This window comes from Alexandromys fortis, unplaced genomic scaffold (genome assembly GCF_014885135.2).
Source record: "Alexandromys fortis isolate MF-2015 unplaced genomic scaffold, M_Fortis_MF-2015_v1.1 scaffold_79, whole genome shotgun sequence".
NCBI classification, from domain to species: domain Eukaryota; kingdom Metazoa; phylum Chordata; class Mammalia; order Rodentia; family Cricetidae; genus Alexandromys; species Alexandromys fortis.
In genome coordinates, this window is record NW_026067964.1 from 6,938,159 (window position 1) to 6,954,161 (window position 16,003).

Here is a 16,003-nt window from a genome sequence, read left to right on the forward strand (position 1 = left end):
GAATTTGTCTTCTTTTTTAGTAATAATTTTAATTTATGAAGTATTTAATGGAAGAAATTTTAAGTAAACTAATTCCTGGTAAGAGAGTCACATTTATTGAAGTTTATTAAAAGCATTAAAAGTGTTGTAAAAATATAGAGAGATATAGAATTAAAGTGTCTGGGCTTGAGTTTACGTGGAGGGTCTTGTAGAATGATGTCAGAATGCCTCTGGGTGAAAGTGTTTTGACTGTGCTTGTATATATCATTACACATCAGGATAATTTTGGTAAGTAGTAAATTAAATATTTGTCTTTATAGTCCCATTCATACTCTGCACATGCTCACATTGCAAAATTTTATTTCACTGCAATTTTCAAGTTAGTAATATAGCATAGAAAAGGGAAATTTAACTATATCATACTACATTTTAGAAATAATAGGTTAGTTACAAGACTTAATTATTTGTTTGTAAATGTAGCACAGAGATCATTTAAATTCTTTTTATAGGTAGTAAAGCATTAGGTATTCTTACTGAGCTTCAATTATATATAGACCCTATTCTTAAGTACAGACTTTATTGTATACTGTTGTATTTGTTCACTACTATGAAAGAAATCTTGGAATTAAAGTACTGGTATTTTATCATACTCCACATATTGTAGGGTTATGTCTTTTGCATTACATTTATAATGATGTGAGATTATTGTTTATACATTTATTGAGATTAGGTTTGCTTAATCATTAAATTGTGAATTTCATGAGGATATTGCTTTGTTGATAGAGTGTTTTTCTAGCATGCATTAAGCCATAGGTTTTATTCCCAGTACTCAATCCAGAACAGGGACATGTGAGTACACTTCTGTGATTCTAACACTTGGGAGATGGAGGCCTGAAGACCCAAAATTCAAGGTCATCCTCAGCTAAATAGTGGGTTTGAGACAAACCTGGTTTATGTAAGACCTTGCCTGGAAAAAAAAAAAGAAATTTAATTTTAAATGAGGGTAACAGGATAATGGTTCCCCTGTGATATATTTTATTTATATTTCTAAGATGGCTGTGCAAATCTCCTGACTTAGATACCTAATCTATATTGAGGTTCTTTAAAGCAGTGTTATGAAGTTGAAGGTGACTTCAGTTTTGATTATTAAATAGCTAAATTTTCTTACCATAATTTTAATATTGCTTGTTAATAGAAATTAAATAATGAAGGGACAGTAATGACAGTGTTCTCCAATGATACGGGATCATCGAACTAATGGTATAAGAACCCTGAACTTAGTCTTAAGATTAGATGTTTTGGTAGTTAATCTGTAGAATTCTGTGGAATTCAAAATCTGTAGAAGAATTGTGCCTTGCCTATTTTGTTTGTGTTTGATGTTTAATTGAATGACTTGTGTGCCGTTATTGGTGGAGTCCTACCCTGAAACGTTGTAGGAAACATTGATTCATATAGGAGGATACATAGGTCATCAACAACCTTAGATTGTTAAATAAATTAAAAATTTAGGAGCTGTGTTCATGAAATACATGAAAATTTGAATTTTAGTATCAACCCCTGTGGTCTCATACCTGGGGTATAACTGACAAACTTTTGCATTGTAATATGAATCACGTGAATCACAGAAGCTTTGAACTTTTTCTTTTTATAGCCCTACCTGAACCCATCCTTCCATCCCTCCAAAAAATTTACCCAGTAAGTGTTTCTTATAAATTATTATAATACATAGTATGTCAATTATATATAGAATTATTATATTCAGTATCAATGTAAATATGAAAGTTATAAAGCTAAATATATAATAACATTTTCTATATAGGCAGAAGCATTGACCGCTAGAATAATTAAATACTTTGTTCAGTTTTTCGGAAAGTTCTGGTACTTTTTAGTCATTGGTATATAATCTGGTCAGTTATGTTGATATTTGGATTTTTCTTGCATGTATGCATGGCTATATTAATATGGATCACATATACTCAGTTGGTCAAGGCCCATTTGACCTTACTCCAGTTTTCCTCATACTATTTTATAATTTTCAGCATTTGTGTTTAGTTAATACTTGAGAAAAACTCCATCTTAGTGTATTTGTATTTTGAAAAGGGGAAAATTAAGCTGAACAATTGGATAATCTTTTCACATTTTGCATCATCTTGTTAAGCAGTAAACCAAAAGGTAACAGTAGTACACTATCTTGTTTGTATAATATTGAGACTTCTCATGAAATTGATAGAAAAAAGTGTGCTGCTAGCAGAAGTTTAGTATGTACTATTTCAGTTGAGAGAAGCCCAGATGAAGTAATGTGCATAGTCATCATTTATAGGCATTTTGATGCTTTTTCGTTGTTCTCATATTCTTCCACTCTGTTGTCATCAAGTTCCTGCTTTTCTTTAAAGAAGTTATTCATTGTTGTACATAAAATACAAGGATGCTTGACGTGCAACATCGTTTTAAATAAGTCTGTGATAATTGAGGTAAACTGATATCCTTGTATTTCAGTACTAGTTGTTATGATGCACACATGGGATGCTGCCTAATACAGGTTCCTAGATAGCATAGTGGATCTCCCAGTATCCTGTGCGTCATCTGCTAAAACAGACTATGATAAGAACCTCTGGCCTCTGGCTGTTTTCTTTTTTAAAACAAATTTTTACTGTTGTGAAGAATTACTCTCATGGGCTTTTAATGTAGTTAGAATCAGTCTTTATGTTCTTAGATACAAAGAACGACAATAGCAAGTATAGAACAAAAAGTAGCTTATTTAACTTTTTGTCATTCTTTTTTTAAATAGTAGCAATAGTTTCTTTTTATTTTAATATGCTTTAGGGAGTATACAAATCTGATCATTCACATCATTTCTGGGGAGCAGTGGGATGCTCCAGTTACATGAATTTAATGTTTTGTAATGGCTAAGAAAAGCAGTTAGCCACAGCACAAGCCTCCTTCAAAATGAAATGCACTGATAGCAAGACAGGTAAAGAGCCTAACTAGTGACCCTGCATGGGAAGTGGCCTCTTTGTTATTGTTGGATGTTTTCCTCTTTCCACAAATATTTTATACTTTAGCTCATACTGAATGGTCTGAAATAATGTTTGTGTGTTTTATTGTTTCAGCTTTACTTTTTTTAAGGCCCAGTTTTTGGTGTAAAAAGAGTGGCATGTTTCAGCACACAAAAAAATCCAGTACTTAAATCTAAAAGACTCTTAGTTTGTTGTGGTGGCACATACCTGCAGCTCAGTATTTGGGAGACTGAGCCAGGAGGATGATGTGTTTGAGATTAACCTAAGCTATATTGCAAGATCCTGTCTCAAAAAACAAAAACTATCTTTTACTGTATGTTGAAAGCACATCTCTGGCAATCTCACTTGCAATCCTGTGCCATGTAAAGTCCTTTTTTATTAATAATAGACATCAGTTCGGTGTACTGTGCTTGGGGTGGAAGGGGCAGTAAGCACCCTGTTTTTTACTTCCATGTTTCATTTTTCTAATTGTTTGACTTTTCTCTTATAATAGAGTTCTTATTTCTGGTCACATTCGCTTTTTATGGTTCTGTACTCTCCGTTCTTCTTTTGCTAATAGTTCTGTTTCTATGACTGTGATGAGTAAATAAACTTACTACTAGCTTAGCCCACAGCCTTGAATGATACTAAGTGTATCTGGTACAGAAGGAACACATAGATAATCTAGTATATAGGAGACAGACACAAGAGGAAGCAAGTTGAGCCAGCCTGAAGCAAAAGACAAAAAAACTAACTGTAAAATCCCCTATACTCTGGGAGTTCGAGGCCAGTCTGGTCTACAAGAGCTAGTTCCAGGACAGGCACCAAAGCTACAGAGAAACCTTGTCTTGAAAAACCAAAAANNGAAAAAAGAAAAGAAATGGTCTAATTTATATTCGTGTGTGGTTAGGCTGACATCTTAACTGTTTAAATTATAGTTATATTTGCTGTAAGATTTATGTTTATATCCCTAAAAACTTACTGCCCCCTCATATATATATTTTGGTTTTTCGAGACAGGGTTTCTCTGTGGTTTTGGAGCCTGTCCTGGAACTAGCTCTGTAGACCAGGCTGGTCTCGAACTCACAGAGATCCGCCTGCCTCTGCCTCCCGAGTGCTGGGATTAAAGGCGTGCACCACCATCGCCGGCCTAGATTTTTTAAATATGAAATTTACCTACTATTCAGTAGAATACTTTTTTAGTGGTCTATCTAAGAAACAAGCAAATCACCTTGTTTCTTCTTAATAATAACCATCACTTGCTTAGTGTATAAAATTTATTTAATCCCAGACACACAGATATGTATGATTGATGCCTAAGTCAGTGATAAAAATGGCTTTCATAGTTTGATCAAGCTATGTAGTTACAAATGAATGGTTCAAAAGCTGGCATTTCCCCCAATACTGTGTTTCCCAGGGGAAAATTATTGTAGCATTCAGTAATATAACTATAGTTGTGTATTGCATTTTATTTTATTAGTATATGGCTCCTATTCCTATAGAACTTTGAAAAAAAAACTTGGCATATTCTTAACTTACAAATGACTTAAAAGTTACATTGAAATGGGAAAAGTTTTTTTCCTATTTCTCAAGAATTATAATAAAATATGGACCCTCTTTTTTTGGTATTGGACACAGTACCTCTTTTGTAGCTCAGGTTGACTTTGACTTTTCTCTGGGGCAGCCTTTGACTTGAGTTCTAAGGATTGAATTCATGTCCTCAAACTATTTCCTCAGTCCCTGAGGTAAAATAATTTTGAAAATTGATGTATTTCAGTTCACTTGTGATACTGAATGTGACAGAAAACTATAAACATATCATTACCTTCAAAAGAGGGCTAATACTTTAAGTTAAGGAAGAAACAGCCTAAATGATAAAGTCCGACAAAGTTCAGATGGCGGAGTGTGGGTTTAAGTGTTTTTGTGTTATTGGTAGGCAGTTACAAAAGGTTGTCAGATATTTCTCATGGTTTTCTTTAAATTTATTTTAAGTTGGAAGAGAAATGGGAGATTATACTTATCCAGAAAAGTTAACATTTATTTATTATTTGGAAAATACTCTCAGGATATAGAAGAGATCATTACAAATTTTGCTTTTGAAGCTCAAAATAAGAATATCCTAAAAGTGTAAGGAAACCTTCCTTAAATTAAGAAAAGATTAAGCAGCAGTAGATGTTAATATGGAAAATCTACTTCCAGGAACTCTAATTGGTTGAATTGCTTTCCATCGATTGTAGTCTGTAATTTTAAGGCTTCTTTTCCCTTTGTAGTACTCTTTGTGCTTTCTAACATATTAGCCTAAGTTCTTCGCCTGCTTAACGATTAACATTATATATTTTTCATAAGCCAGAATCTTTTTATAGTGTGAATTATTACCCTAGGCTGAGGATTTCTGCAGAAAAAAAAATTGATTTCTATTTACTTTTAGCTTCTTTTAGGTGTGGTGTGTCCTTTTTGTTTTGTTTTTTTTTTTAAGGTTCATTTTCTCCTTCAATAGTCTGTCGTCATTGCATGACTCATATAACGTTGTACCAAAAGGAAGTAAGACTGGCCATATGGTTGTTCCAGGTCATTCAATATTTTAGTAGAGTAGGTCTCATGTCTCTTTAGTTTAATCTTATAGTTGCTGATCTTTTTTTTTTAGCTTACCGAAAAAAATAAAAATAAAAAATAATGGAAAGTCAAACAGTTACAAGAAATGTGTGTTCTGTTTTGAATCGAGTGTTGCATTACAGTGATAAGTGGTAATACAATTACCACTTATGAATCAATTAGTAAAAAGCCTTCAGAGCAGTGGCTGTTCAAAAGGGACTTGCTTTTCTTTTTAGTTGACAAAAAATAATTGTACCTACCACCTTTCTTACATTTGACCTTTATTATATTTGTTTTGCCAGAAAATGTTTTACAGTTCTAAATAATATTTCCCTAAGTCCATCTTTTTATTATTATTATTTTATTTTATTTTTTTTTGCTTTTTCGAGATAGGGTTTCTCTGTGGCTTTGGAGCCNTGTCCTGGAACTAGCTCTGTAGACCAGGCTGGTCTCGAACTCACAGAGATCCGCCTGCCTCTGCCTCCAGAGTGCTGGGATTAAAGGCGTGCGCCACCACCGCCCGGCTCCTAAGTCCATCTTTTTACCTATAAAGTGAAAGACAAAGTGAGGTAGAGGTGGTGCATTTGTTCTTTCTTCTTCTTGAGTCTTTATTATGAAATGGAACTGTTTATCTGTTTCCACATTTTTCATCTTCAGCTAGACAATTAAAAGTAGTTTGAGTTTAGTGATGCAAGTGCCTTCCTAGTATGCACAAGGTTTGGACTCTAATGCCACATAAAGAAAGCGGATATGTAGTGCATGCCTGTCATCTCTTCACTTGGGACACAGGGGTAGGAAGATCATAAATTCAAGGTCATCCTCAACTGTGTACTGAGTCTGAGGCTAGCCAGGGTTAGAGAGCCTACATTTGAGGGGAGTGGTGGTAGTGAATCTTTATGAAAATCACCCTGTTCAGATCCAGAACTTGCTGCTAATAGAGGAAAGGTCAGATATGTAAATGGGTACTATCAGCTTTAGTACAGAAGGTAACAATTCACATTCCTTATATTGGATGCCTTATTGAGACCTAGTTCACATACAACTAATAACTCCTTCATAAATAACTATGATAAAGTTTACTGAGTGTGTATTGTTTGTAGGTATTCAGTCTTCTTTCCCTCCCATCGTCTTTTCAAGTTCAGCTCACATGGAATAGCTATCTTTCTATTTCCCCTTAAAATACAACAGGAAAATCAAGCAGTGTTGAAAGTCACAAAAACTATACTATTCATAGGTTGACACTTTTGTGACCTTTGAGAAGAGTGTTAAGTTGCAGCTGGGAAGAGCTGTTGCCTTGTGCTTGATTATCTTCTTCATACATAAAGTACAACGAAATAATTAGGGAGGTATATTTTATGAATACATGTCTTTGGGTAGAATCATGAAATCTGTAATAAAGTTTGACTCATGCTTGAATTATTTTGCTACCATAATGATACACTCAAGCCAAGAACTAGAATATCTTAGTTTTTCATTTATTTTATGACCTATTCCAGGTACTATGCCGGTGAGACCTTTAATGAAAGGAAGTTTTCAAATTTTTAACTGGCCAGCACAAAAAAAATCTAACTTCAAAAACTCTAGATAAGGTTTGATAAAAGTTCTTAGTATATGTTTTAAATGGCTTTGTGTCTTTTTCCCTTTTTCTTTCAACAGGAATCTTTTAGTACTTCTGTACAGCTGCACCTTGTGCATCATACTCCATGTAATGTTCCTCCTTACCTCTCAAAGAATGAATCAAGCCTTGGGGACCTCTTACTGGGCTTTCTTAAATATTATGCTACAGAATTTGAGTAAGTAAAACTTGAAATTGTTCTTGTTTTTTTATACATAAGTGACTGCTCTAGATTTAGGGAAGCTGCATTTGTTAATTTGTAAGTGGTTCATGAGCTAGAGAACCTAACAACTAATTAATAGCAACTAAGATTTCAGTTCCTATTTTTTGATAAAAAAAACATTCATAGTTTAATAAGCCTGGTTGTAAGATTTAGGTTTTTAAAGTATGTATGTTTGGTGTAGGTTTTGTGCATGTGTAGGTACAGTGCTCATGGAGTCCAGAGAAGGGAGGTGGAGCCCCTGGAGCTGGAGTAATAGTTGTGGGCTGCTTTGTATGGGTGCTGAGTACTGAACTTGGGTCCTCTTTAAGAACAGTGCATGCTCTTAACCTCTGAGCCATTTCTCAAGCCCTGGTAATGCTTGAGGTGTTTTTTTTTTTTTTTTTTTTTTTTTTTTTTTTTTCATTTGTGCTTCTGTTTCATGTTGAGGACTCTCTAGTAGGGTCTAGGTTGGCCTTGTGTTTTAGTTCTATGTAGGTTGTATATTGTTGGAACATCTATTTTCTAGGAATTTAAAATTTATAGGAAAAAATATAGCCAAGGCAAACAGGATTTAAAAAAAAAGGATCAATATTTGAATAGTAGTTGTATTAGGGTAAAATGCAAATCAAAAAATACATCTTTTATTTGATTTGAAGGCAATATTAAACATGAAAAAAACAGTGTACAACCAGACAGCAGAACTTCTTTGGGGAGTTCTAAGTCCAGCTAGAGTAAGGCTGGTGATTTGAAATACTCTGTCAATACGGAAAGTCTGAGGGGGTGTCCTTAGGAGTTACACAAAGAGCCATAGTGACTCTAACATTATTTATGAAGGGTTTGGAGAGGGAGTGATGGCACTAATAAGTGGCTGTTAGTAGATGGAGAAGGGTTTCTAAGCAGATTTGTTACCTCATTCGGTTTCTATAGTCACTGTATGAACTTGTATTGTACCTTATATTTTACCAGTGGGTCACAGAAGGATTCAGTAAGAGATAAAGCAATATACCCAAAGAACTTATAACTAGTAAGGATAATGATTTCAGATCATTTGGTTCCAAAATTCATATTTAACTGTAATGATTACAGCGACATTGTAATTGCCTTATTTGATATCATGTAGGCAACTCTAAAGAAATCTGACTTGTATTTGAAACATAGGACATGAAAGAGGAAATACAATTCAATATGTTAGAAGTAGGGTTTCTGTGCATCTTTTGTTTGTAGTGATGACCACAGCACCTCACCTGGTGAAAAGAAGGTAAAATGCTTGTTACAGTTTTGATGCAGAGAGTGAAATTGGGAGGTTTTTAGTGTGGATCAGAGATCCTTAACATAACTTAGAAGTTACTGAAGGAAGTTAAGGAAAGGAATCAGAAAAGTGCTAGAGGAAAACTGAGTAAGAACAAAGTTAAAATAATCCAGATAAATGGGTGTGGTGAGAGAGGCAGGCAGCTTTGTGTGTTTGAGGAGAGGCTGATCTATAGGGCAAGTTCCAGGACTACACAGAGAAACCCTGTGTCGTCAAAAAAAAAAAAAAAAAAAAAGCAAGCAAACAAAATAATAATTAGGCAGTGGATGGTGAGAAAGAAGAGGCTTCATTAACAAAAGATGTAAAACTATGAAGCATGAGTTACTTTTCTCTTTTCCACCATGTGGGTCTCAGGGTTAAAGCTTAGGTCCTCAGTCTTGGTGACAAGGGTCTTTACACGATGAGCTAACTATCTCACTGGCCCTACACCAACAATCTTTATTGTCAGTATTTATTGTCGTATAAGTTAGACATTTGGTGTAAAGTTAAAGGGAAAGATCCACAGAAAAATGGATTTCTTCTGTATATAGGTGCTTTGTTGGATTGACACAAGAATGGAGATGGAAAGTGTTTTGTGTTAGTTTAACAGTAATAAAAAGTAGCTTGCTGAGTCAAATAATACTAGCTGGGAGGCTACTGTTTGAAATGAGATTTTAAGACTTCCTCATATAGTACTCATGCCAAGTACATTATTTTATACAAGATAATTTCACATAGTTGACTGTAGGGAGCTCAGCCAAGAATATCAGAGTAATGAATTAGGTACCATTTAAAAGATTCCTGGCAACTGCTAAAATGTTTGTAAAGATTTCTTCTGAATTTTATTCAACTAGAGGCATCCTCTTTACTTGGAAGCCAAAGAATTACCTGTCTGCTGAGGGGTGTTTGAGTATATATTGTACATTTTGCAGTAGTTTTTTATGACCATTTAAAAATTGCCGATTTCTTTTTTTTTTTCCCCTCCAAGTTATGCTCTCTGAAGCAAAAATTAAGTCCAGAAGTTAAGGGTCAGGCTATGCAATATAGCTGCATTCTCCTAAAACAAAACAAAGGAACTAATAAAGATAAATTAGTAAAAGTTACTTCTGGTTGTAGTTCCGCAAGCTATTATGCTGAAAAGGATGAGGCAGAAAGTTCACAAGTTTGAGGATAACTTGGGCTACAGCTTTTAGCATCAGGTATGGTGGGATATGCATGCGTTCCCAGTACACACAAGATGGAGGCAGGAGGATCAGAATTTCAAGGATGTTCCTGACTACATAGCTAGGCTGGGCTTTGTAAGACCTTGTCACAAAAACAAAACAAAAGAAGATCTTGAACGGTAGAGATTAAAGTTGGTTCAGTATGTAGTCATATCATTTTTTTCATTCCATTGTTATTAAAGAAACTCTTAGAAGCATTGTAGTAATAGAACAAAATCCTCCTTTTCTTTTTGGAACTCAACTACAGTACTTGAAGTGTTTGTTACATCTTACTGTAAACAACAACCAGTGTTAAAATGTCTCCACTGACAGCCCACTTACATGATGCATAGTTTAAAGAATGAAAACTCTGTTGATGATGTATTTCCATGCTTAGTTGTCTTTCCCAATCTCCTTCCCTGGCCTGGGTTCAAACCCACGGCCTTGTTCATGCCAGACAAACACTCTACTGCTGACATACCCCCTTTTGGTCCTTGATCTTTGGAGACAGGGTCTCTCTTTATCCCAGATTGGCTTTGAACTTGCAATCTGCCTGCCTCTGCCTTTTGAATGCTGGGGTTAGAGGTGCATGCCACCATCTTAGGCTTTCTGCCCAGCCTTTGATCGAAGCAAGAATAGAAAACTATGCTTAGAGGAAACTTTGCAATGATCAAACTTCACAAGCAGCAAATTATTTCTTACATATTTAAAATTGAAAATGAATTCTATTTCCAGAAACCTTACATTTAGGACCCATGATTATGTCTTTAGCAATTTTTTTTGATACATAGATCTTTCTTAGATTGATGTTATGATAGAGAAAGCCAAATATTGTTGATAAAAAGATTTCACCCCATCTTCAAATTTATTTTTTTCTTGCATACCAGCTGAGTGGTAATGTACTGGAGTGTTCCTTGGAAAAAAGAAAAGTGTTGTTATTTATAGTAACTCAGAAATAAAAATAAATGTTTATAATCTTTAAAGAAACATGTAAAAGTGGATAGTGCAGACAGAAGGCTTATATTCAAATATGTAAACAAAATTGTTGCACTCAAAACATTTTATTACTAGATGTGGGGTGTATATAGCTCAGTTGGTAAACTGCTTCCTAGGGTGCACAAAGCTCTAGGCTCTGTTCCCAGCTGCATAAATCGGCACTGGGAGATGGAGGTCAGAGGATCAGAAGTTTAGGGTCCTCTCGGGTACATAGCAAGTTTAGGTAACCTGGGCTACATGAAACCTTGTCTTGGTACTGTTAACTACTGCTAGTGCTTATGTAATAAGAGAGAAAACATTAATTTTGTTTTCTTCTTGCTTCTGCTAGCTGCTTTCAAAGATTTATCCTAATTCCTATAAGATGTAGTGAAGAAATGCAGTGTTATCAGAAAAAGAAAATGCCACAAGATTACCTCACAACCAATGAAAAATTCTTATTGAAGTATGAGCAGTAGACAGTGTTTATGTGTTTTTCTTATTTGAACTTTAAAGAAACATGTTTGTACTATTTCCTTTGTTAGTAAATGTGTATTCAGTATCTAGTATATACTGAGGAACTAGCTGAACAGCTAAAGATATATCTCAGTGTCCTGGAACTTAACTCTACTTGGGAGATGTATACAGAATCACACGTGATAAACATAAATACTAGACATGGAGAGCTGGCGCTGAGGGGTGGAGCCAAGTTAGCATTCTGTCAGGCAGTCAGGGTCAGCTTTCCAGTTGATGGAATTAAGGAGAGATTAGGAAAGCAGTCAGTTCTTTTCTGGTTTCTCCCTTTAGCTGGAACACTCAGATGATTTCAGTTCGTGAAGCCAAAGCCATCCCTAGGCCTGATGACATTGAATGGAAAAATAAATATATCTGTGTTGAAGGTAGGTTTCCCCTGACCACTATCTGCCAACGAATTATCATCATGGTACTAATTCCAACTTTTATTTCTGCTAAAATATCTATTTATGTTCTGAGGTGATTTATATGGTTACCTTTACATTTTTAATTTGGAAAAGCATTTAGAGTTCCTTAGTTATGAGAAATACTAAATGTGAATTTGAGCATTGTAGTTGGTATGATTTGAGCAATTCATGCATTCTTCATGCTATAGCTGATTGAAACTATATAATTTACACACACACACACACACACACACCTGCTAAAACATACAAAATTAAGAGTTAAGAATTATGGGCCTGCTTAGATTATATGACTAAAGTGAACATCTCCATCATATTTCTTTGCTTTCTTCAGGTTTTCTTTCTTAGCTACTTTTCTTTTCTTTCTTTTTTTTTTTTTTAAATATTATTATGTATACAAGATTCTGTCTGTGTGTGTATGCCTGCAGGCCAGAAGAGGGCACCAGATCTCATTACAAATGGTTGTGAGCCACCATGTGGTTGCTGGGAATTGAACTCAGGACCTTTGGAAGAGCAGGCAATGCTCTTAACCGCTGAGCCATCTCTCCCAGCCCACTTAGCTACTTTTCTTTTCAGCAACCTCTTTGATTTTTGGCTCTCATTCCTCCCTTTTAACTTTAAAAAAAAAACAAAACAAAACAAAAAAAAAAAAAAAACAAAAAACAAAACCAAACTTCATGTGATCTGTATGTCCCATCCATTCTGCCTTGTCTCTCTGTGACCTCTTCTGCTGTGTACTATGGCTGAGGGGTACACAGGCTGAGGGCATAGACTCCTGTCTTCTCTGCTTGGAATTCTTTTTCTCTCTTCAATGCTAGAGTTCTCACTGGATCTCCTGTTAAGCATCCATTCATATCATAATGTGCTGCACACTGCCCTCCGTTCGCTTCAGTGTTCTCAATCTGTGGGTTGCGACCATCGGAAAACACAGATATTTATGATTCATAAAAGTAGCAAGATTACAGTTATAAAGTTGCGACAAAAATAATTTTATGGTTGTAGTCACCACAACATGAGGAACTGTATTAAAGGGTGGCAGAATTAGGAAGGTGAGAACCGCTGCTCTACTTAAAGGCTCCCGACCTTTTCCATTCTGGACAAGATCACTTTAAAAAAAAAAAATGAGTTTAAGCTTACCCTTCTATAACACCTGACATTGTGCCCCTCTCTTAAATACAGTGGTATATTCTTTATGTAACTTTTGATTCTGCTAAATATACGTCCTTGACCATCTGTAAATCCTTAGAGATCTTATCAACTCAGTTACTCCTCTGATCATTTTTTGTCATTTCTTGAATTCCACCTACCTTACCAAACAGCTCATAACTAGATGGTGTGTATGTGTTTGTGGACATACACATCTAGTAAAAATACTAGGTTAAGCCATATGATATACTGGTAGTTTCATATAACTGAACCTAATGTAAAAGTGTTCTTGGACTGGGACATATGCCTAGCATATAGGAGGTCCTAAGTTTGATCCCCGGTGCTGAGAAAAATGAAAAGCCCATTGTACTAATCTTTTTACCTGTGCATTTCATGATGCAGAACCCTTTGATGGAACTAATACCGCCAGAGCTGTGCATGAAAAGCAGAAGTTTGATATGATCAAGGATCAGTTTTTAAAGGTAAACAGTGTATCATGTTGACCCTAAAGATGTTAGTGGACTAGTGTGCATTAAAAATGAAAAAAAAAAAAGTTAGAATACAGCCACTAATGTGACAGAAAAGAAGAGGGTAGTGTCACTTGAACTTAGAGGCACTTTTCCTCCAGAGAGAGCTAGGGAGCTTATTAAACTCAACAGATGACAATAAAACTCAGAGGACGCTTTTATTAAAATATCGGGGCATTTATTAAAGAGAAGGATTTGATGTGTGACTTGTACTTTTTTTTCCTTTTTCTGCTACTTCCACTATGACATTTTATTTTTGATATGTTTTGTGTTTGTGTCCACAATGTTAATTTATTCATCAGTAGCTTTGCTAGATGAGCTACCTGTTGGCAATGACTGGCAGTGTGGAAATGCATTGAAAGACATATGTAAGTTCAAGTGATATGCTCTTTTCCTGTCACACTAGTGGCTTTACTCTTCTAACTTTAGGAAGGAAAGGTTCAAAGGTCAGAGAAGTGAAGCTGTTTTAGAGATACTGTTTTCATTATTCGGATAGACAGACAGACTTTGATGTAATTAAAATGCAGTGTGCTGCAGGCTCTCTTCAGACTAGTTCTTCCTCACAACAAGCAAAGTAGAGCATAGTTTTCCTGTTGCTCACTTGTTCTTTAGCAGTGGGTGAGCTTCTTTTAGAATGACTTAGCAGTAAAACCAATACCATTAGATACTTGAACACTTAATGTTTTCATAAAATTGTGACCTGAACTTTTAGAATGAATAAGAATTGCAGTATCTTTTACGAATGCTTTCACTGGTTCCCAGGCGCTTGTACAAAATTTTACATTTACTCTTGCCTTCTTTTAAAATACTGGTTTTTGCTTTAAAAAAGCTACGAAAGTCATTTTCCCCTCTTAAATTCAAATAGAATACTTTGCTATTTTAGATGAAATAATTTAATCTGTAAGTTATGTTATTATTGTCACTTGAGCTTTTTTGCCACCTGTGTGCCCATTTTTTAAAAAAAATAATTGCATAGAATATTAAATAATTGTTTCTTTTTTGGTGATTAATAACATAACTTGGGAAATAAAAATAAGAAAAAATCTAAATGTATACATAGAAAGAACCACTACTAATATTCTTTTAAATTTTTCGAAATCAGTCTTTTGTTCTGTATATAGTTTGTATTTTAAGATTGATTTTTAATTTATTTTATTCCTTTCCTAGTCATGGCAAAGATTGAAAAACAAGAGAGATCTCAACAGTGTTCTGCCTTTGAGAGCTGCTACCCTGAAGAGATAGCTGCCCTCTAATTCTTAAACTCTTCCAAGAAATAAAGAACAATAGTTACATCACAATACATTTGTTTACCTCCATCATGGTTTATTTTTAATCTTGTTCTTGTTTTTGTTTTATTTTTAAAAGGACATACTTATATAAAGATTGCATATTTTATTATGACATTTCCTAATAAACTCTTTGATTTAAAAATGTATTTTTGAAAATGTTTACATTGATGGTTAGTAGTATTATGGCATGACTTTTCGGCATAAAATATATTTTGAGAAATTACCTGAACTAATAAGGTTTTGATATAATTTTAAGTAATTGTACCACATGCAAATGAAGAAGAACCATGTGGAATTTTGCAAAGGATCTAAGTAATACATATTTACAGTGTAACTGGCAGTAGACAGTTGTGTAACTCAGTTCTAGTCAAGGGAAGATTCAAGTCAGTTATTCAGTTACTTGAAGCAAATGAAATCTTTCTTCAGTGAAGTCACTGGAGTCTTGAAATACTGGACAATTGCCTTAAGTCTCCCTCCACTTGACTCTGGGACAGCCTGTCTTAGTCCTGTGTCTGTATTCGTGTTTCATTAGCACTTCACACCTCGCTTTGATCCACTCTGGGGGTTACAGGACCACTAGCAGCAGTTGGTGACCTGCTAATGGACTCTCACTTTGGAGAGAGAGCGTTTCCTATGCTTTCTGATAGCATAGTGCAGTGTACACTGTTGCTTTACCTCTGTTTTCCTGATCTTTTTCCTCATGATAGAAAACTGAACATCAAAGTTAAGATTATATCCTATTTGTAGAATCCGATTTCTGTGGATTATAATCTAAACTGGAATTTTTAGGCAGCAAGCCACTATAAAGTGTTTTAGATAAGACAGTAAAATTATAAATAAAAGTTTAATGTTTATAAAAAATCTTTTTTAGTATTTCTTTTCCACATAAAAGTAGTAGCTTCAGATACAAGCTATTCTGTTTATTAAGATTGTTTTTAGTTCATGTAAATATTTGTAAATTGGTCAGTACCTGTAAATTTAAATATAAAAAGTAATCTTGAAAGCAGTTTTAACTTTTTCAAAGATTGCAGACTTCTTGTAGGCCTATGGTGGTACAGTTTGTACCACAGAACTATTTTTTGCAGACCAATTAAAAAACTAATAATATTTGCTTTCTTTGACTTATAAAGGGTGCGTATTTTCTTTTTCTTTTAAGTTTAAATTTTTGTATGCTGTCAAATGGAATAAAGTTTATATCTGGAAATTTTTGAGGTGTAATTTTTCTGTGAAAGTCATTGATTTTGTAATAAGATTGAGG

General features: G+C 34.6%; 1 protein-coding gene across 8 annotated transcripts in view; it reads left to right on the forward strand.

Annotated features, from left to right (window-relative positions):
- Tent2 (terminal nucleotidyltransferase 2) overlaps nt 1–14,891 on the forward strand; it is a 60,157-nt gene extending 45,266 nt beyond the window's left edge. For all 8 annotated transcript variants that reach the window (XM_050153782.1, XM_050153781.1, XM_050153780.1 and 5 more), the window contains 5 exons: nt 1,631–1,674; nt 7,223–7,359; nt 11,653–11,744; nt 13,332–13,411; nt 14,624–14,891. In XM_050153782.1, coding sequence (XP_050009739.1) covers nt 1,631–1,674; nt 7,223–7,359; nt 11,653–11,744; nt 13,332–13,411; nt 14,624–14,698 — 428 coding nt within the window. In that variant the 3' untranslated portion in view covers nt 14,699–14,891. The remainder of the gene's footprint in view (nt 1–1,630; nt 1,675–7,222; nt 7,360–11,652; nt 11,745–13,331; nt 13,412–14,623) is intronic.
- The last annotated feature ends 1,112 nt before the right edge of the window (nt 14,892–16,003 follow it).